The sequence below is a fragment of the Pecten maximus genome, chromosome 1, assembly GCF_902652985.1.
Source record: "Pecten maximus chromosome 1, xPecMax1.1, whole genome shotgun sequence".
In the NCBI taxonomy this organism is placed as follows: Eukaryota; Metazoa; Mollusca; class Bivalvia; order Pectinida; family Pectinidae; genus Pecten; species Pecten maximus.
This window is the reverse complement of record NC_047015.1, coordinates 9,807,972-9,830,513: the sequence shown is the minus strand read 5'-3', so window position 1 is coordinate 9,830,513 and position 22,542 is coordinate 9,807,972. Positions and strand designations below refer to the sequence as shown.

Here is a 22,542-nt window from a genome sequence, read left to right as displayed (position 1 = left end):
CTACATCAGTCAGGTAAAGGTAACAATCAGTCTACATCAGTGTGGTAAAGGTAACAACCAGTCTACATCAGTCTGGTAAAGGTAACAACCAGTCTACATCAGTGTGGTAAAGGTAACAACCAGTCTACATCAGTCAGGTAAAGGTAACAACCAGTCTACATCCGTCAGGTAAAGGTAACAACCAGTCTACATTCACGTGGTAAAGGTAACAACCAGTCTACATCAGTCAGGTAAAGGTACAACCAGTCTACATCACTGTGGTAAAGGTAACAACCAGTCTACATCAGTCAGGTAAAGGTAACAACCAGTCTACATCAGTGTTTAAAGGTAACAACCAGTCTACATCAGTGTGGTAAAGGTAACAACCAGTCTACATCAGTGTGGTAAAGGTAACAACCAGTCTACATCAGTGTGGTAAAGGTAACAACCAGTCTACATCAGTCAGGTAAAGGTAACAACCAGTCTACATCAGTCAGGTAAAGGTAACAACCAGTCTACATCAGTGTGGTAAAGGTAACAACCAGTCTACATCAGTGTGGTAAAGGTAACAACCAGTCTACATCATTGTGGTAAAGGTAACAACCAATCTACATTAGTGTGGTAAAGGTTACAACCAGTCTACATCAGTCAGGTGAAGGTAACAACCAGTCTACATCAGTCAGGTAAAGGTAACAACCAGTCTACATTAGTGTGGTAAAGGTAACAACCAGTCTACATCAATGTGGTAAAGGTAACAACCAGTCTACATCAATGTGGTAAAGGTAACAGCCAGTCTACATCAGTGTGGTAAAGGTAACAACCAGTCTACATCAGTCAGGTAAAGGTAACAACCAGTCTACATCAACGCGGTAAAGGTAACAACCAGTCTACATCAGTGTGATAAAGGTAACAACCAATCTACATCAGTGTGGTAAAGGTAACAACCAGTCTACATCAGTGTGGTAAAGGTAACAACCAGTCTACATCAATGTGGTAAAGGTAACAACCAGTCTACATCAGTGTGGTAAAGGTAACAACCAGTCTACATCAGTGTGGTAAAGGTAACAACCAGTCTACATCATTCAGGTAAAGGTAACAACCAGTCTACATCAGTGTGGTAAAGGTAACAACCAGTCTACATCAGTCAGGTAAAGGTAACAACCAGTCTACATCAGTGTGGTAAAGGTAACAACCAGTCTACATCAGTCAGGTAAAGGTAACAACCAGTCTACATCAGTCAGGTAAAGGTAACAACCAGTCTACATCAGTGTGGTAAAGGTAACAACCAGTCTACATCAGTCAGGTAAAGGTAACAACCAGTCTACATCAGTCAGGTAAAGGTAACAACCAGTCTACATCAGTGTGGTAAAGGTAACAACCAGTCTACATCAGTGTGGTAAAGGTAACAACCAGTCTACATCAGTCAGGTAAAGGTAACAACCAGTCTACATCAGTGTGGTAAAGGTAACAACCAGTCTACATCAGTGTGGTAAAGGTAACAACCAGTCTACATCAGTCAGGTAAAGGTAACAACCAGTCTACATCAGTGTGGTAAAGGTAACAACCAGTCTACATCAGTCAGGTAAAGGTAACAACCAGTCTACATCAGTGTGGTAAAGGTAACAACCAGTCTACATCAGTGTGGTAAAGGTTACAACCAGTCTACATCAGTCAGGTAAAGGTAACAACCAGTCTACATCAGTGTGGTAAAGGTTACAACCAGTCTACATCAGTCATGTAAAGGTAACAACCAGTCTACATCAGTCAGGTAAAGGTAACAACCATTCTACATCAACGTGGTAAAGGTAACAACCAGTCTACATCAGTGTGGTAAAGGTAACAACCAGTCTACAACAGTCAGGTAAAGGTAACAACCAGTCTACATCAGTGTGGTAAAGGTAACAACCAGTCTACATCAGTGTGGTAAAGGTAACAACCAGTCTACATCAGTGTGGTAAAGGTAACAACCAGTCTACATCAACGTGGTAAAGGTAACAACCAGTCTACATCAGTGTGGTAAAGGTAACAACCAGTCTACATCAACGTGGTAAAGGTAACAACCAGTCTACATCAGTGTGGTAAAGGTAACAACCAGTCTACATCAGTCAGGTAAAGGTAACAACCAGTCTACATCAACGTGGTAAAGGTAACAACCAGTCTACATCAGTGTGGTAAAGGTAACAACCAGTCTACATCAGTCAGGTAAAGGTAACAACCAGTCTACATCAGTCAGGTAAAGGTAACAACCAGTCTACATCAGTATGGTAAAGGTAACAACCAGTCTACATCAGTGTGGTAAAGGTAACAACCAGTCTACATCAATGTGGTAAAGGTAACAACCAGTCTACATCAGTCAGGTAAAGGTAACAACCAGCCTACATCAGTCAGGTAAAGGTAACAATCAGTCTACATCAGTCAGGTAAAGGTAACAACCAGTCTACATCAGTCAGGTAAAGGTAACAGCCAGTCTACATCAGTCAGGTAAAGGTAACAACCAGTCTACATCAGTGTGGTAAATGTAACAACCAGTCTACATCAGTCAGGTAAAGGTAACAACCAGTCTACATCAATGTGGTAAAGGTAACAACCAGTCTACATCAGTCAGGTAAAGGTAACAACCAGTCTACATCAGTCAGGTAAAGGTAATAACCAGTCTATATCAGTCAGGTAAAGGTAACAGCCAGTCTACATCAGTGTGGTAAAGGTAACAACCAGTCTACATCAGTGTGGTAAAGGTAGCAACCAGCCTACATCAGTGTGGTAAAGGTAACAGCCAGTCTACATCAATGTGGTAAAGGTAACAACCAGTCTACATCAGTGTGGTAAAGGTAACAACCAGTCTACATCAGTCAGGTAAAGGTAACAACAGTCTACATCAACGTGGTAAAGGTAACAACCAGTCTACATCAATGTGGTAAAGGTAACAACCAGTCTACATCAGTCAGGTAAAGGTAATAACCAGTCTACATCAGTCAGGTAAAGGTAACAATCAGTCTACATCAGTGTGGTAAAGGTAACAACCAGTCTACATCAGTCAGGTAAAGGTAACAACCAGTCTACATCAATGTGGTAAAGGTAACAACCAGTCTACATCAGTCAGGTAAAGGTAACAATCAGTCTACATCAATGTGGTAAAGGTAACAACCAGTCTACATCAGTGTGGTAAAGGTAACAACCAGTCTACATCAGTCAGGTAAAGGTAACAACCAGTCTACATCAGTGTGGTAAAGGTAACAATCAGTCTACATTAGTGTGGTAAAGGTAACAACCAGTCTACATCAGTCAGGTAAAGGTAACAACCAGTCTACATCAGTGTTGTTAAGGTAACAACCAGTCTACATCAGTGTGGTAAAGGTAACAACCAGTCTACATCAGTGTGGTAAAGGTAACAACCAGTCTACATCAGTGTGGTAAAGGTAACAGCCAGTCTACATCAATGTGGTAAAGGTAACAACCAGTCTACATCAGTGTGGTAAAGGTAACAACCAGTCTACATCAGTGTGGTAAAGGTGACAACCAGTCTACATCAGTGTGGTAAAGGTAACAACCAGTCTACATCATTGTGGTAAAGGTAACAACCAGTCTACATCATTGTGGTAAAGGTAACAACCAGTCTACATCAGACAGGTAAAGGTAACAACCAGTCTACATCAGTGTGGTAAAGGTAATAATCAGTCTACATCAGTGTGGTAAAGGTAACAACCAGTCCACATCAATGTGGTAAAGGTAACAACCAGTCTACATCAGTGTGGTAAAGGTAACAACCAGTCTACATCAGTGTGGTAAAGGTAACAACCAGTCTACATCAGTGTGGTAAAGGTAACAACAAGTCTACATCAGTGTGGTAAAGGTAATAATCAGTCTACATCAGTGTGGTAAAGGTAATAATCAGTCTACATCAGTGTGGTAAAGGTAACAACCAGTCTACATCAGTCAGGTAAAGGTAACAACCAGCCTACATCAGTGTGGTAAAGGTAACAACCAGTCTACATCAGTCAGGTAAAGGTAACAACCAGTCTACATCAATGTGGTAAAGGTAACAACCAGTCTACATCAGTGTGGTAAAGGTAACAACCAGTCTACATCAGTGTGGTAAAGGTAACAACCAGTCTACATCAGTCAGGTAAAGGTAACAACCAGTCTACATCAGTCAGGTAAAGGTAACAACCAGTCTACATCAGTCAGGTAAAGGTAACAACCAGTCTACATCAACGTGGTAAAGGTAACAACCACTCTACATCAGTGTGGTAAAGGTAACAACCAGTCTACATCAGTCAGGTAAAGGTAACAACCAGTCTACATCAGTGTGGTAAAGGTAACAACCAGTCTACATCAGTCAGGTAAAGGTAACAACCAGTCTACATCAGTCAGGTAAAGGTAACAACCAGTCTACATCAGTCAGGTAAAGGTAACAACCAGTCTACATCAGTGTGGTAAAGGTAACAACCAGTCTACATCAGTCAGGTAAAGGTAACAACCAGTCTACATCAGTCAGGTAAAGGTAACAGCCAGTCTACATCAGTGTGGTTAAGGTAACAACCAGTCTACATCAGTGTGGTAAAGGTAACAACCAGTCTACATCAGTCAGGTAAAGGTAACAGCCAGTCTACATCAGGCAGGTAAAGGTAACAGCCAGTCTACATCAATGTGGTAAAGGTAACAACCAGTCTACATCAGTCTGGTAAAGGTAACAACCAGTCTACATCAGTCAGGTAAAGGTAACAACCAGTCTACATCAGTCAGGTAAAGGTAACAGCCAGTCTACATCAGTGTGGTTAAGGTAACAACCAGTCTACATCAGTGTGGTAAAGGTAACAGCCAGTCTACATCAGTGTGGTTAAGGTAACAACCAGTCTACATCAGACAGGTAAAGGTAACAACCAGTCTACATCAGTCAGGTAAAGGTAACAACCAGTCTACATCAATGTGGTAAAGGTAACAACCAGTCTACATCAGTCTGGTAAAGGTAACAACCAGTCTACATCAGTCAGGTAAAGGTAACAACCAGTCTACATCAGTCAGGTAAAGGTAACAGCCAGTCTACATCAGTGTGGTTAAGGTAACAACCAGTCTACATCAGTGTGGTAAAGGTAACAGCCAGTCTACATCAGTGTGGTTAAGGTAACAACCAGTCTACATCAGACAGGTAAAGGTAACAACCAGTCTACATCAGTCAGGTAAAGGTAACAACCAGTCTACATCAGTGTGGTAAAGGTAACAACCAGTCTACATCAATGTGGTAAAGGTAACAACCAGTCTACATCAGTCAGGTAAAGGTAACAACCAGTCTACATTAGTGTGGTTAAGGTAACAATCAGTGTACATCAGTCAGGTAAAGGTAACAACCAGTCTACATCAGTCAGGTAAAGGTAACAACCAGTCTACATCAGTGTGGTAAAGGTAACAACCAGTCTACATCAGTCAGGTAAAGGTAACAACCAGTCTACATCAGTCAGGTAAAGGTAAAAACCAGTCTACATCAGTGTGGTAAAGGTAACAACCAGTCTACATCAGTCAGGTAAAGGTAACAACCAGTCTACATCAGTGTGGTAAAGGTAACAACCAGTCTACATCAGTCAGGTAAAGGTAAAAACCAGTCTACATCAACGCGGTAAAGGTAACAACCAGTCTACATCAGTGTGGTAAAGGTAACAACCAGTCTACATCAGTGTGGTAAATGTAACAACCAATCTACATCAGTCAGGTAAGGTAACAACCAGTCTACATGAATATTGTAAAGGTAACAACCAGTCTACATCAATATTGTAAAGGTAACAACCCGTCTACATCAGTCAGGTAAAGGTAACAACCAGTCTACATCAGTCAGGTAAAGGTAACAACCAGTCTACATCAACGTGGTAAAGGTAACAACCAGTCTACATCAGTGTGGTAAAGGTAACAACCAGTCTACATCAGTGTGGTAAAGGTAACAACCAGTCTACATCAGTGTGGTAAAGGTAATAATCAGTCTACATCAGTGTGGTAAAGGTAACAACCAGTCTACATCAGTGTGGTAAAGGTAACAACCAGTCTACATCAGTCAGCTAAAGGTAACAACCAGTCTACATCAGTGTGGTAAAGGTAACAACCAGTCTACATCAGTCAGGTAAAGGTGACAACCAGTCTACATCAGTCAGGTAAAGGTAACAACCAGTCTACATCAACGTGGTAAAGGTAACAACCAGTCTACATCAGTCAGGTAAAGGTAACAACCAGTCTACATCAGTCAGGTAAAGGTAACAACCAGTCTACATCAGTCAGGTAAAGGTAACAACCAGTCTACATCAGTCAGGTAAAGGTAACAACCAGTCTACATCAGTGTGGTAAAGGTAACAACCAGTCTACATCAGTCAGGTAAAGGTAACAACCAGTCTACATCAACGTGGTAAAGGTAACAACCAGTCTACATCAGTCAGGTAAAGGTAACAACCAGTCTACATCATTGTGGTAAAGGTAACAACCAGCCTACATCAGTGTGGTAAAGGTAACAACCAGTCTACATCAACGTGGTAAAGGTAACAACCAGTCTACATCAACGTGGTAAAGGTAACAACCAGTCTACATCAGTCAGGTAAAGGTAACAACCAGTCTACATCAGTGTGGTAAAGGTAACAACCAGTCTACATCAGTGTGGTAAATGTAACAACCAGTCTACATCAGTGTGGTAAAGGTAACAACCAGTCTACATCAGTGTGGTAAAGGTAACAACCTGTCTACATCAGTCAGGTAAAGGTAACAACCAGTCTACATCAGTCAGGTAAAGGTAATAACCAGTCTACATCAGTGTGGTAAAGGTAACAACCAGTCTACATCAGTCAGGTAAAGGTAACAACCAGTCTACCTCAGTCAGGTAAAGGTAACAACCAGTCTACATCAGTCAGGTAAAGGTAACAACCAGTCTACATCAGTCAGGTAAAGGTAACAACCAGTCTACATCAATGTGGTAAAGGTAACAACCAGTCTACATCAGTGTGGTAAAGGTAACAACCAGCCTACATCAGTGTGGTAAAGGTAACAACCAGTCTACATCAATGTGGTAAAGGTAATAATCAGTCTACATCAATGTGGTAAAGGTAACAACCAGTCTACATCAGTGTGGTAAAGGTAACAACCAGCCTACATCAATGTGGTAAAGGTAACAATCAGTCTACATCAATGTGGTAAAGGTAATAATCAGTCTACATCAGTCAGGTAAAGGTAACAACAAGTCTACATCAGTGTGGTAAAGGTAACAACAAGTCTACATCAATGTGGTAAAGGTAACAACCAGTCTACATCAGTGTGGTAAAGGTAATAATCAGTCTACATCAATGTGGTAAAGGTAATAATCAGTCTACATCAATGCGGTCAAGGTAACAACCAGTTTACATCAGTGTGGTAAAGGTGACAACCAGTCTACATCAGTGTGGTAAAGGTAACAACCAGTCAACACAGCCTAGTAAGGTAAAAGTTAGCCCCTGTAAATAAAAGCTTTGTAAAGTAAACGTAAGCCCCTGTAAACACGAGTCAGGTAAAGTAAAAGTAAGCCCCTGTCAACACAGCCTAATAAAGTAAAAGTAAGCCCCTGTCAACATCAGTCTTGTAAAGTAAACGTAAGCCTAAGTCAATATTATCCTGGTAAAGTAAAAGTAAGCCCCTGTCAACACAGCCTAATAAAGTAAAAGTAAGCCCCTCTCAACACAGCCTAATAAATTAAAAGTAAGCCCCTGTCAACATCAGTCTTGTAAAGTAAACGTAGGCCCCTGTCAACATCAGTCTTGTAATGTAAACGTAAGCCTAAGTCAATATTATCCTGGTAAAGTAAAAGTAAGCCCCTGTCAACACAGCCTAATAAAGTGAAAGTAAGCCCCTGTCAACACAGCCTAATAAAGTAAAAGTAAGCCCCTGTCAACACAGCCTAATAAAGTAAAAGTAAGCCCCTATTAACATCAGTCTTGTAAAGTAAACGTAAGCCCCTGTCAACATCAGTCTTGTAAAGTAAACGTAAGCCTAAGTCAATATTATCCTGGTAGAGTAAATGTTAGTCCCTGTCAACACAGCCTAATAAAGTAAACGTAAGCCCCTGTCAACATCAGTCTTGTAAAGTAAAAGTAAGCCTAAGTCAATATTATCCTGGTAGAGTAAATGTTAGTCCCTGTCAACATCATCTTGGTAGAGTTAATGTAAGCTCCTGTCAACATCATTCTGGTAATGTAAAAGTAAACACCTGTCATTATCAGCCAGGTAGAGTAAACGTAAGCCCTTTCTTACATCAGCCTGATAAAGTAAAAGTAAGCCCCTGACAACGTCAGCATTCTAAAAGGAAAGGTAAGCTAAATCATCATGAAAAAAGGATAAATAGCCCCTGTCAACATCAGCCTGATAAAGTAAAAGTAAGCCCCTGTCATCATCATTCTGGTGATGTAAAAGTAAGCACCTGTCATTATCAGTCTGGTAGAGTAAACGTAAGCCCTTGTCAACATCAGCCTGGTCAAAGGAAACGTAAGCACTTTTCAACATCAGCCTGATAAAGTAAAAGTAAGCCATTGTCAACATCATCCTGAAAAAGGATAAATAGCCCCTGTCAACATCAGTCTGGTAGAGTAAACGTAAGCCCTTGTCAGCCCTTGTCAACATCAGTGTGGTAAAGTAAAGGTAAGCCCTTGTCAACATCAGTCTGGTAAAGTAAACGTAAGCCCTTGTCAACATCAGTCTGGTAAAGTAAACGTAAGCCCTTGTCAGCCCTTGTCAACATCAGGCTGGTAAAGTAAACGTAAGCCCTTGTCAACGTCAGTCTGGTAAAGTAAACGTAAGCCCTTGTCAACATCAGTCTGGTAAAGTAAACGTAAGCCCTTGTCAGCCCTTGTCAACATCAGGCTGGTAAAGTAAAGGTAAGCCCTTGTCAACATCAGTCTGGTAGAGTAAACGTAAGCCCTTGTCAGCCCTTGTCAACATCAGTCTGGTAAAGTAAACGTAAGCCCTTGTCAACATCAGTCTGGTAAAGTAAACGTAAGCCCTTGTCAACATCAGTCTGGTAAAGTAAACGTAAGCCCTTGTCAGCCCTTGTCAACATCAGTCTGGTAAAGTAGAGGTAAGCCCTTGTCAACATAAGTCTGGTAAAGTAGAGGTAAGCCCCTGTCAACATCAGTCTGGTAAAGTAGAGGTAAGCCCCTGTCATCATCATTCTGGTAAAGTAAACGTAAGCCCTTGTCAACATCAGTCTGGTAAAGTAAACGTAAGCCCTTGTCAAAATCAGTGTGGTAAAGTAAACGTAAGCCCCTGTCAACATCAGTCTGGTAAAGTAGAGGTAAGCCCCTGTCATCATCATTCTGGTAAAGTAAACGTAAGCCCTTGTCAACATCAGTCTGGTAAAGTAGAGGTAAGCCCTTGTCAACATCAGTCTGGTAAAGTAGAGGTAAGCCCTTGTCAACATCAGTCTGGTAAAGTAAACGTAAGCCCTTGTCAGCCCTTGTCAACATCAGGCTGGTAAAGCAAAGGTAAGCCCTTGTCAACATCAGTGTGGTAAAGTAAACGTAAGCCCTTGTCAGCCCTTGTCAACATCAGGCTGGTAAAGCAAAGGTAAGCCCTTGTCAACATCAGTCTGGTAAAGTAAACGTAAGCCCTTGTCAGCCCTTGTCAACATCAGGCTGGTAAAGCAAAGGTAAGCCCTTGTCAACATCAGTCTGGTAAAGTAAAGGTAAGCCCTTGTCAACCCCTGTCAACATCAGTCTGGTAAAGTAGAGGTAAGCCCCTGTCATCATCATTCTGGTAAAGTAGAGGTAAGCCCCTGTCAACATCAGTCTGGTAAAGTAGAGGTAAGCCCTTGTCATCATCATTCTGGTAAAGTAGAGGTAAGCCCCTGTAAACAACACTCTAGTTAAGTCAGAAACCATTCACAACCAATCAAGTAAAGGTAAGTGTATATTTCAGATTATAACTATGCGCTCACATTAAAAAATAAATGGAGGAATATGTGTGTACATTGAGTTAGACCAAGGGTGTAATTTTTTAAGTACGCAGCATACATTTTTTTGAATATTGACTATACCATTGAAATTCGACAAGCGTGTCTAATATATACCATGGGTACGAAACATTTATAAGATATTACACTTTTTATACTTTGGCATATTTTAGAACATGTTTGATGTACACGAAACCAATGGTTCTGTGTTTGTGAGTGACCGTCTGGACAGAGAAACAGCCAGTCAAGTAGTGATCACTATTCTTGTGAACGACACCATGTGTGCTGAGCATTGTCCACAGACATCTACAGGTGAGTGGAATTCAGTGACGAGGAAAAATCGCATTATCTGCAGTGTGTATGATTAGTATGTATAATGAATATATGTAGCAATGCTTTTATAAATATACGTACTACATGTATTGATCATTTTATGAATTATAGTAAATTCGTGCCAGATCCATTTATCATTGGCATATTGTACTTTAACTTACCATTTGGTACCATGATTTTAGCTCCTCGTACCATAGGTAGATTATTTTTATTTTTTTATTTTACCTATAGAAAAGAAACCAAGTGTCAATAACCGTTTGATTTTCCAGATGCATGACATTTTTGTTTTATTTAGAGTAACAAATATACTTCCCAACACCAATCCTTCTGAATATTTCCAATAGCAATTCTTTATTCTGCTTAACATGCGAGCAGGGCGCTGTCTGCTGTGTATTTCTCACCCTCGTGAAACATGTGCCCTACTAGGGAGAGTATCAAAACAGACAAATGGAAATAGCAAACAAATGAAAATGAATAGATTGTTTCTAGGATCGTTAAAAAACTTAGAATACACCAAGTTGATGCGATATCGGACTCACATCGATACATCACTAAAAATTATTGCAGCGCTATATCTTCACCACCAACTACAGGACAAGTGGGAAAACGTTTAACTACAAACATTTACAACGTTCAGCAAAATTCATCTTTGTGATATTAAGCGGATATTTGGCGAATGTTACCAGACAGACTTCACATGAAAATCATTCTAATAACAGCAACCAGCAAAAAGACAGTAAGATGCCCGTGGTGCTTACCGCTTATATAAAGATAAATCGATACAAGTCATCAGGTTAACATTGTTAGAAATAGATCTCTTAGAACAATTTTGCCAAAATATCTTCACAAGAACGAAAACAATAAGTATCGTACATCAAATTGTGTTGAGGATGAAGCTCCCTTTTGTTTTGATTAAAATTCTTACTTTAACCTTAGACTTTAAGTTTTAAAGAAGCAGAAGCGAAATCGCAAAATTAAACGATTTAAGTAGTAAAGATAAGTTGACACTTCTAATGAAATAAGATAGTTATAAGAATATGTTGCCGAACAATGATATCTGTGTATCAAAGAAGATACATTTTTTTCTATGTATTACTCTTCAAGTAGTAGTAATCTCATATGCACATATGGAGACTATGTATTAGTATACAATATAATTACATCCACCTGACATGTGCTGTTAGACCGTGAAATATCTAATTATAAAGATGTGTGTTATCAGTCATACGTATGTTGCAATATAATTAAACACATATTACATCGTTCTCTGTTTATTTGCCTGTACAATGAATTTACCTAATCTATGCAGTTCCTTTATTTATTTGAATTCAGTTAATTTAAAACTTTAAAGACCAATGGTTTGTGTCAAAAGTTTTTTTTAAATAAATCTCTTCCTTAGATCTAAATAATTAGGATATTTAAGTAAAAAAGTGAAATTCATCCTCAACTTCGTTTTGAGTACAGCTGTTACAAAGTCTGATATTCCTATCAATGCTTCTACTTCTACCAACTTCTAAAGCAAGATTATATGCAGACAAACGTAACTTAGTTATTGCAATTCTATGTTGTTTTTGTAATTATTTGGTTAAATGATATTGTAAAGTGACATTGTCTATTAGATACTTATATAAATCAAATTTACTAGAAATATTTAATAAATTAAATATGGTTTGCTTAGCCTGATCCTCTAGACGCTGTTTGACCAAAGGTAATAATCTGATATCTGAATGTCTCACCCATATAAAACCAAATCCCAGTTCAGAAAGTTTCTGATTTACAAACACTCACCTGTTATATTTAGGATAAACTTTTTCAGTTTCTATAAATTAATATCTGTAAACTTAAGATACAATTATCATAACTTACTAAACGAATATTTTATCATCCTTTTTAAATATTTGTTCTCATTTGCCAGTGGCAATCGACCTAATTCAACATAAACAATAGCATTACAGGTAGATTTCTTGACACCAAGTATATCTTCACAAAATTCCAAATAAATACTTTCGATTATTGCACAATTAAACGTCCCCCATATTTCACAAGAATGATATAAAACACTTTCAACAAATGTATCAAAAAGACCTAACAAAGTCTTAATATTTAATTGAAAGCGGCTGCATCTTGACTGTAAAGCAAAAAAAATCTTCACGACCTTGATCAACTCCATGCTTAATCATATGTGTAGACTTATCATCAAATCAAAACAGGGCGCCAAGATAACAAAAAATGTCTACAATATCGATGTTACAATAATGATATTTCCAGAGTTCGTTGTCTTTTATACGGCCACCATTTCTGAAAACAACTATATTGGTTTTATCCGTATTCACTTCTTGTTTCCATTAACTGGAGTATTCATATAAGTTATCCAAAAGATTTAGAAGATCATCGATTGCTTTAGAAATCAATACTAAAGCATCTACATAACACAGTAAAAATTAACTAAGTTCTCCAAAATTATAATTAGTGGCACCATTTTCAATAAAACTATTTTCAAAATCATTAATAAATTAAAAAAAAAAAAAAAAAAAGGGGGGGGGGGGACAATATTTCGCCTTGCATCAATCCGACATTGCTTGTGAAATAATTGGGCACCTGCCGTTAATTAATACACACGACTTGGCTAAAGAATAAAGGGACTTTGTCTTTTGAAATTTACCTTCGATGCCCAAGTTTGATAATTTATACCAAAGACTTGCCCTGTTAACATAATGAAATGCCTAATGGTAATCAACAAAACAACAATATAATCTTTTTTTTGACAAAGTTTCTTAAATAATTGATTACAAAGATTTAATGAATCATCAAAGACAGAAAAGATGTTTATTGTATCAACATACATTCTGCTATTTCTTTACTGGTTCGGAATTCAGTAACCTGTGTTTTTTGTTCAGATAAACATTGATGAAAAGGAAGGTTTCTTAACAATTTTATAACAAATATCTACCTGACATAGCGTGTATCCAATGCCCAATTATAATGAACAAAGAATATCTACTTTGCTGCTGGATCGTTGATACATCGGCCGCATCCATACGTCTCCAGACATTTCATTCCATAACCCTCATCGTCCTCGGGAAGCAGGGACAGTAGTAGGTGATCAATAATCTACCTCGAGGTTAGTGGAGGGTGAACAATCTTCTACCCTGAGGGCTAGAGTTGGAAATAGGGACAGTAGAAAGTGATCAATCTTCTACCTCGATGGTAGAGTTGGAAATAGGGACAGTAGAAAGTGATCAATCTTCTACCTCGATGGTAGAGTTGGAAATAGGGACAGTAGAAAGTGATTAATCTTCTACCTCGATGGTAGAGTTGGAAATAGGGACAGTAGAAAGTGATTAATCTTCTACCTCGATGGTAGAGTTGGAAATAGGGACAGTAGAAAGTGATCAATCTTCTTCCTCGATGGTAGAGTTGGAAATAGGGACAGTAGAAAGTGATTAATCTTCTTCCTCGATGTAAGAGTTGGATATAGGGTCAGTAGATGGTGATCAATCTTCTACCTCGAGGTCAGAGTTGGAAATAGAGACGGTAGAAAGTGATCAATCATCTACCTCGAGGTTAGAGTTGGAAAGATAACTTCCATAATTTCCTCCATTTAAGCACACTCATTTAGTCCAGTTTATTTGGCTTCAATCTCAACTGTCTGCTATCGTACTTTCTGGTGGATACTTGACTAGTTACACATTGCTGTTATCAGACAAACTGATATGGTTGTTGTTAGCCTGTTTCTCTTGTCGCCTGCTACTGTTTACATCATTCAGGGTATCGTTGTAGCCTTTGATTAGACACTTGATAGGGCTGCAAATGATTGATTATATCTCTTCGACCTGTATCTTCAGAATAAATGTTTTGGTTATACCGGTATGTCCCTTTATTATTAGATACCTCGATTTTGCAGACTGGAACTTCATTTCGACCGTTTACTTCATAGGACTCAGTGCTAATATTGCATGGTTGTACATTCCGGCGCTACTGACCACTAACACTTTGACATATATTGATGTCTTTTTCAGCTTTACTGACTGAACACCAACATATATTAGATATGTGTTTATTTTCCGGTGCTGTTGACCACCAACATACAATTGATATGTGTTTATATTCCGGTGCTGCTGACCATAAACATACATTTGATATGTGTTCATTTTTCGGCGCTTCCTGACCTTTAGAATATGTTGATGTATCTTTCAGCGCTACTGACCGTACAGGTAAAAGATGTCAACGATGAACCGCCGGTGTTCTCAGAGGACGAGTATAACGTACGTCTTCAGGAGTCTGTCCCCGTTAATACTAACGTCATCACCCTCTCAACCACTGACAAAGACAGCACAGGTGACGGTCCGTTTTATACAGTGGTATCCGATCCTTACTCAGCTTTTAATATCCAGGACAATACGACAGGTAACATTTTATTATATGTATACTATTAGTAATTTTCTTGCAATTTGATAAGGACCCTTGGTGAAATGGTTATATCTTCATATCTCTGTCTATACTGTTATGTCAGACGTCGCGTAAAATCTTTTTACATCTTGTTAATATGAAATCATATGGAAACATGTTAACAATGACATGCGGTTACCTGCTGGACCAACTGGTATTCAACAGTAAAATATATTTCCAAAAAGGTACTAGACCAAGATTTAACCTTGATTTGTATGTTGTGTGTTTTACGAGTGTTCATGCAAATTTATCATTGCTGATCGCATATTCTCTTAGTTTTACCGATTTTAGCTGAAAATAATATTTCGTTATTACAATGTATTTTAGCTTTACAGCCAACTGATGTTTTGGTGTCGGTTAATACACAGCTTAGTTTTCGCTTGTAATGAGCAATGTAATCAGTAATGTAATCAGTAAATTTAAGATGTCAAATTCAAAATTACTTGTTGAAACTGGTATATAGAAGCCATGTACATTGTTTGTCATATTGACCTCTTGTTACATGAATGAGTGAATATAAAATCTTGAAAAAAAATCTTGAAATCTTGACTTTATACACAGGAACAATAAGAACAAGTAGACAACTCGACCGGGAAACCCACCCGATACACAACATTACGGTCAGTGCCTCTGACGGCGTTAACAACTCGACGTCACAAGTGATCATTAACGTGACGGATATCAACGACAATGCGCCCGAGTTCCTTCCCTTTGACGTCACCGTAAATATTACAGAGGCTAACTATACGAACAATGCCTTATTGATTGCTAGAGTCAATGCAACCGATGCTGATGAGGGAAAAAATGCATTGGTGACATACAGACTTGAACACTACTACAGGAACTTCACTATAAATGACACAACGGTAAGTTAGATTTCAGGGATATCAAATACACCTTACTTAACTCTTGTTTTTTATTGATGCTGTTATTCGACTTCATTTTGTCCTTTTTAGCCCGAGGTCACTTGCTAGGGATTCTCTATATTCTGATATGACGCTCATACTAAAACTAATCAGATATATTCAATGGTACATGTACTTATAAAACAATGACTGCAATTGCAGTATACAATCTTCGCTCATCTGCGATACCTTCTTCTTTACTCATTGGTAAGCTGTCCAAATTCATTTTAAACTGAAGAAAAACGAATAGCAATATATCTAGCAATATGAATTGGTGTGTAGTTTTTCAAACAATCAAACAGTCTGCGATTTAATCACAAATTAGTTTCACAAGCAATCCTGCAGCCACACCATTTGGTAGATATATATGTAGTATTTATATGATATAGTAATGTGTGCGAGTTTTAAAGAATGATTATCAGTAATACTGATCAAAACCTGACCGCCTGTGTATGTGAGACGGATAAGGATTACATGTCCTGTCGGTTACCCCAGGCCAAACAATTTTAGCCTCTCCATTTACAGTTCGTATCATTTAAGTGTTGCGTTGTACTAACGGAGAAAATATTTAAAAACATTAAACAATTAAATGATATTATGGCATACAATAATTATTTAATATATACGTGTAGAGGATTTAACATGAATGGTTATGGTATCTCAAAAATTGAATGAGTTTGATTAATTCCATAGCCACGAGTGTACGATTCTGTTTATCACATAGCTTATATGTGTCCCACGATATCTATAACCTGGTTGTATTGCATAATAATAATGTGGGGTAACTACTACCATCTTTATAGACTCTGGTATGTCTCGGCCAGTTGAACAGAATCCAAAGCATTTCTCAGAGGAATGAACGCTCAATTAAACGCCATTTTATGTGAGAACATATACGTTCTTAATATACATAATCTGTACACATTATGTTTGTTCGATAGAAAGTTGTAACCACAATCATTTAATCATTCACTTTTGATATCCCAGGGTGATATTTCTGCCATCGGTGATGTCGACAGAGAGGCAACAATTGGTGGCATTATCAAGCTCAGCATTATTGCTGAAAATTACAAAGACGATCCAGAAAATCTTCGGAACAGAACAACATTAACAATTAACGTTTTAGACGTTAATGATAATGACCCATCTTTTAATGATTTGCCTAAAGGACGGGAATTCGAAACGAAGGTAAAAAACGGAACATTCCTTATGGAGGTATCGGCGACAGATCCCGATAATGGAATTAATGGCACGGATGGTATAAAGTATGACTTACACAATAATACAAACGGGACAAGATTCTTCTACATCAACCACACGTCAGGGGCCATATATGCCAACAGTGAAATGATTAACCACGTCGGAACATTCCTCCTTAATGTAACAGCCCGTGACGGCGGACAACAACCTCGCAATTCAAGTCATGAGGTCTTAATCGAAATCATAGACGAAAATAACAATCGACCTGAGTTTCATATTCCATCTAATAATAGAGTGATACTATCCAGCATACTCGAGGTAATTATACAATATACTGATCCTATCCAGCACACTCGAGGTAATTATATAATAGAGTGATGCCATCCAGCATACTCGAGGTAGTTATATAATATAGTGATCCCATCCAGCATACTCGAGGTAATTATATGATATAGTGATCCCATTCAGCATACTCGAGGTAATTATATAATAGAGTGATCCTATCCGGCATACTCGAGGTAATTATATAATAAAGTGACCCTTTCGAGCATACTCGAGATAATTATATAATATAGTGATTCTATCTAGCATACTCGAGGTAATTATACAATAGAGTGATCCTATCCAGCATACTCGAGGTAATTATATAATATAGTGATCCTATCCAGCATACTCGAGGTAATTATAAAATAGAGTGATGCCATACAGCATACTCGAGGTAATTATATAATAGACTGATACTATCCAGCATACTCGAGGTAATTATATAATAGACTGATACTATCCAGCATACTCCAGGTAATTATATAATATAGTGATCCTATCCAGCATATTCGAGGTAATTATATAATATAGTGATCCCATCCAGCATACTCGAGGTAATAATATAATAGACTGATCCCATCCAGCATACTCGAGTTAATTATATAATAGACTGATCCCATCCAGCATACTCGAGGTAATTATATAATAGACTGATCCTATCGAGCATACTCGAGGTAATTATATAATAGAGCGATACTATCGAGCATACTCGAGGTAATTATATAATAAAGTGATCCCATCCAGCATACTCGAGGTAATTATACAATAGACTGATCCCATTCAGCATACTCGAGGTAATTATATAATAGAGTGATCCTATCCAGCATACTCGAGGTAATTATATAATAGTCGATACCATCTAAATTAACCTGAATGATGAGTATAATCTATACTTATTTTGTGAAATCAAGGTTACATAATGACTGTTTCCCAAGGGTTTCTGTTGAGATTGGAGATTCTCCTGTCTAGTCAGTGATCCATACCTATTTCCACGCTGTTAACATTTTTCAGTGCATATTACTGTTCAGTCAATAGGTCCTGGTCAGTTGTTACAAAAGGTACCAAACGTTTGGCTTGATGAAGTACCTTACTCATTCCCATGCTAGAAATATCCTATGTCTAAAAGGTCAAAATAACAGCTGTAACATATATGAAATTAACATTGCTTTCTTTGATTAGAACAAATGGCTTTTGATAAACTGTCTGTATATGATTTTATTAAGCGAGATTAGAAAAATGTAGACATTAATTATGTTATTTTGATCATCAAATGAACTGTCGAATACTCATACCTTTAAAATGAATCTATCACCAACGGATTAAATCCTTGTATATTTGAATGCTATGATATCCTTGTGTACTATTATGTATTTCTGTACTTGTAAGCTATTATGTATTTCTGTACTTGTGTACTATTATGTATTTCTGTACTTGTGTACTATTATGTATTTCTGTACTTGTGTACTATTATGTATTTCTGTACTTGTGTACTAGAATGTATTTCTGTACTTGTAAGCTATTATGTATTTCTGTACTTGTGTACTAAAATGTATTTCTGTACTTGTGTACTAAAATGTATTTCTGTACTTGTGTACTAGAATGTATTTCTGTACTTGTGTACTAGAATGTATTTCTGTACTTGTAAGCTATTATGTATTTCTGTACTTGTGTACATTATGTATTTCTGTACTTGTGTACTAGAATGTATTTCTGTACTTGTGTACTAGAATGTATTTCTGTACTTGTGTACTATTATGTATTTCTGTACTTGTGTACTGTTATGTATTTCTGTACTTGTGTACTGTTATGTATTTCTGTACTTGTGTACTAGAATGTATTTCTGTACTTGTGTACTGGTATGTATTTCTGTACTTGTGTACTAGAATGTATTTCTGTACTTGTGTACTGGTATGTATTTCTGTACTTGTGTACTGTTATGTATTTCTGTACTTGTGTACTATTATGTATTTTTGTACTTGTGTACTGTTATGTATTTCTGTACTTGTGTACTGTTATGTATTTCTGTACTTGTGTACTAGAATGTATTTCTGTACTTGTGTACTGTATGTATTTCTGTACTTGTAAGCTATTATGTATTTCTGTACTTGTGTACTGTTATGTATTTCAGTACTTGTGTACTGTTATGTATTTCCGTACTTGTGTTCTGTTATGTATTTCTGTACTTGTGTACTGTTATGTATTTCCGTACTTGTGTTCTGTTATGTATTTCAGTACTTGTGTACTGTTATGTATTTCTGTACTTGTGTACTGTTATGTATTTCTGTACTTGTGTACTAGAATGTATTTCTGTACTTGTGTTCTAGAATGTATTTCTGTACTTGTGTACTAGAATGTATTTCTGTACTTGTGTACTGTTATGTATTTCTGTACTTGTGTACTGTTATGTATTTCTGTACTTGTGTACTATTATGTATTTCTGTACTTGTGTACTAGAATGTATTTCTGTACTTGTGTACTGTTATGTCTTTCTGTACTTGTGTACTAGAATGTATTTCTGTACTTGTGTACTAGAATGTATTTCTGTACTTGTGTACTGTTATGTATTTCTGTACTTGTGTACTAGAATTTATTTCTGTACTTGTGTACTAGAATGTATTTCTGTACTTGTGTTCTAAAATGTATTTCTGTACTTGTGTACTGTTATGTATTTCTGTACTTGTGTACTATTATGTATTTCTGTACTTGTGTACTAAAATGTATTTCTGTACTTGTGTACTAGAATGTATTTCTGTACTTGTATACTAGAGTGTATTTCTGTACTTGTGTACTATCATGTATTTCTGTACTTGTAAGCTATTATGTATTGCTGTACTTGTGTAATGTTATGTATTTCTGTACTTGTGTACTGTTATGTATTTCTGTACTTGTAAGCTATTATGTATTTCTGTACTTGTGTACTGTTATGTATTTCTGTACTTGTGTACTAGAATGTATTTCTGTACTTGTAAGCTATTATGTATTTCTGTACTTGTGCACTATTATGTATTTCTGTACTTGTGTACTATTATGTATTTCTGTACTTGTGTACTAGAATGTATTTCTGTACTTGTGTACTGTTATGTATTTCTGTACTTGTGTACTGTTATGTATTTCTGTACTTGTGTACTGTTATGTATTTCAGTACTTGTGTACTAGAATGTATTTCTGTACTTGTGTACTGTTATGTATTTCTGTACTCGTGTACTGTTATGTGTATTTCTGCACTTGTGTACTAGAATGTATTTCTGTACTTGTGTACTAGAGTGTATTTCTGTACTTGTGTACTGTTATGTATTTCTGTACTTGTAAGCTATTATGTATTTCTGTACTTGTGTACTAAAATGTATTTTTGTACTTGTGTACTAAAATGTATTTTTGTACTTGTGTACTAGAATGTATTTCTGTACTTGTGTTCTAGAGTGTATTTCTGTACTTGTAAGCTATTATGTATTTCTGTACTTGTGTACTATTATGTATTTCTGTTCTTGTAAGCTATTATGTATTTCTGTACTTGTGTACTGTTATGTATTTCTGTACTTTTGTACTAAAATGAATTTCTTTACTTGTGTACTAAAATGTATTTCTGTACTTGTGTACTAAAATGTATTTCTGTACTTGTGTACAAGAATGTATTTCTGCACTTGTAAGCTATTATGTATTTCTGTACTTGTGTACTGTTTTGTATTTCTGTACTTGTGTACTGTTATGTATTTCTGTACTTGTGTACTAAAATGTATTTCTGTACTTGTGTACTGTTACGTATTTCTGTACTTGTGTACTAGAATGTATTTCTGTACTTGTGTACTAGAGTGTATTTCTGTACTTGTGTACTAGAATGTATTTCTGAACTTGTAAGCTATTATGTATTTCTGTACTTGTGTACTATTATGTATTTCTGTTCTTGTAAGCTATTATGTATTTCTGTACTTGTGTACTGTTATGTATTTCTGTACTTTTGTACTAAAATGAATTTCTTTACTTGTGTACTAAAATGTATTTCTGTACTTGTGTACTAAAATGTATTTCTGTACTTGTGTACTAAAATGTATTTCTGTACTTGTGTACAAGAATGTATTTCTGTACTTGTGTACTATTATGTATTTCTGTACTTGTGTACTGTTTTGTATTTCTGTACTTGTGTACTGTTATGTATTTCTGTACTTGTGTACTAAAATGTATTTCTGTACTTGTGTACTGTTACGTATTTCTGTACTTGTGTACTAGAATGTATTTCTGTACTTGTGTACTAGAGTGTATTTCTGTACTTGTGTACTAGAATGTATTTCTGAACTTGTAAGCTATTATGTATTTCTGTACTTGTAAGCTATAATGTATTTCTGTACTTGTGTACTGTTATGTATTTCTGTACTTGTGTACTGTTATGTATTTCTGTACTTGTGTACTAAAATTAATTTTTGTACTTGTGTACTAAAACGTATTTCTGTACTTGTGTACTAGAATGTATTTCTGTACTTGTGTACTAGAATGTATTTCTGAACTTGTAAGCTATTATGTATTTCTGTACTTGTAAGCTATTATGTATTTCTGTACTTGTGTACTGTTAAGTATTTCTGTACTTGTGTACTGTTATGTATTTCTGTACTTGTAAGCTATTATGTATTTCTGTACTTGTAAGCTATTATGTATTTCTGTACTTGTAAGCTATTATGTATTTCTGTACTTGTGTATTATTATGTATTTCTGTACTTGTGTAATGTTATGTATTTCTGTACTTGTGTACTGTTATGTATTTCTGTACTTGTGTACTAAAATTTATTTCTGTACTTGTGTACTAAAACGTATTTCTGTACTTGTGTACTGTTATGTATTTCTGTACTAAAGTGTACTGTTATGTATTTCTGTACTTGTGTACTAGAATGTATTTCTGTACTTGTGTACTGTTATGTATTTCTGTACTTGTAAGCTATTATGTATTTCTATACTTGTGTACTATTATGTATTTCTGTACTTGTGTACTGTTATGTATTTCTGTACTTGTAAGCTATTATGTATTTCTGTACTTGTGTACTGTTATGTATTTCTGTACTTGTGTACTGTTATGTATTTCTGTACTTGTAAGCTATTATGTATTTCTGTACTTGTGTACTGTTATGTATTTCTGTACTTGTGTACTGTTATGTATTTCTGTACTTGTAAGCTATTATGTATTTCTGTACTTGTGCACTATTATGTATTTCTGTACTTGTGTACTATTATGTATTTCTGTACTTGTGTACTAGAATGTATTTCTGTACTTGTGTACTGTTATGTATTTCTGTACTTGTGTACTGTTATGTATTTCTGTACTTGTGTACTGTTATGTATTTCTGTACTTGTGTACTGTTATATATTTCTGTACTTGTGTACTAGAATGTATTTCTGTACTTGTTTATTGAATGTATTTCTATA

General features: G+C 36.5%; 1 protein-coding gene across 1 annotated transcript in view; it reads left to right on the top strand.

The window, feature by feature from the left end:
• Positions 1-22,542, top strand: part of LOC117319975 (cadherin-23-like) — a 151,503-nt gene that overhangs the window by 105,514 nt on the left and 23,447 nt on the right. Inside the window, exons 21-24 of the mRNA XM_033874943.1 lie at positions 10,096-10,234; positions 14,453-14,662; positions 15,266-15,570; positions 16,597-17,127. Of these exons, the coding sequence (XP_033730834.1) occupies positions 10,096-10,234; positions 14,453-14,662; positions 15,266-15,570; positions 16,597-17,127 (1,185 nt within the window). The remainder of the gene's footprint in view (positions 1-10,095; positions 10,235-14,452; positions 14,663-15,265; positions 15,571-16,596; positions 17,128-22,542) is intronic.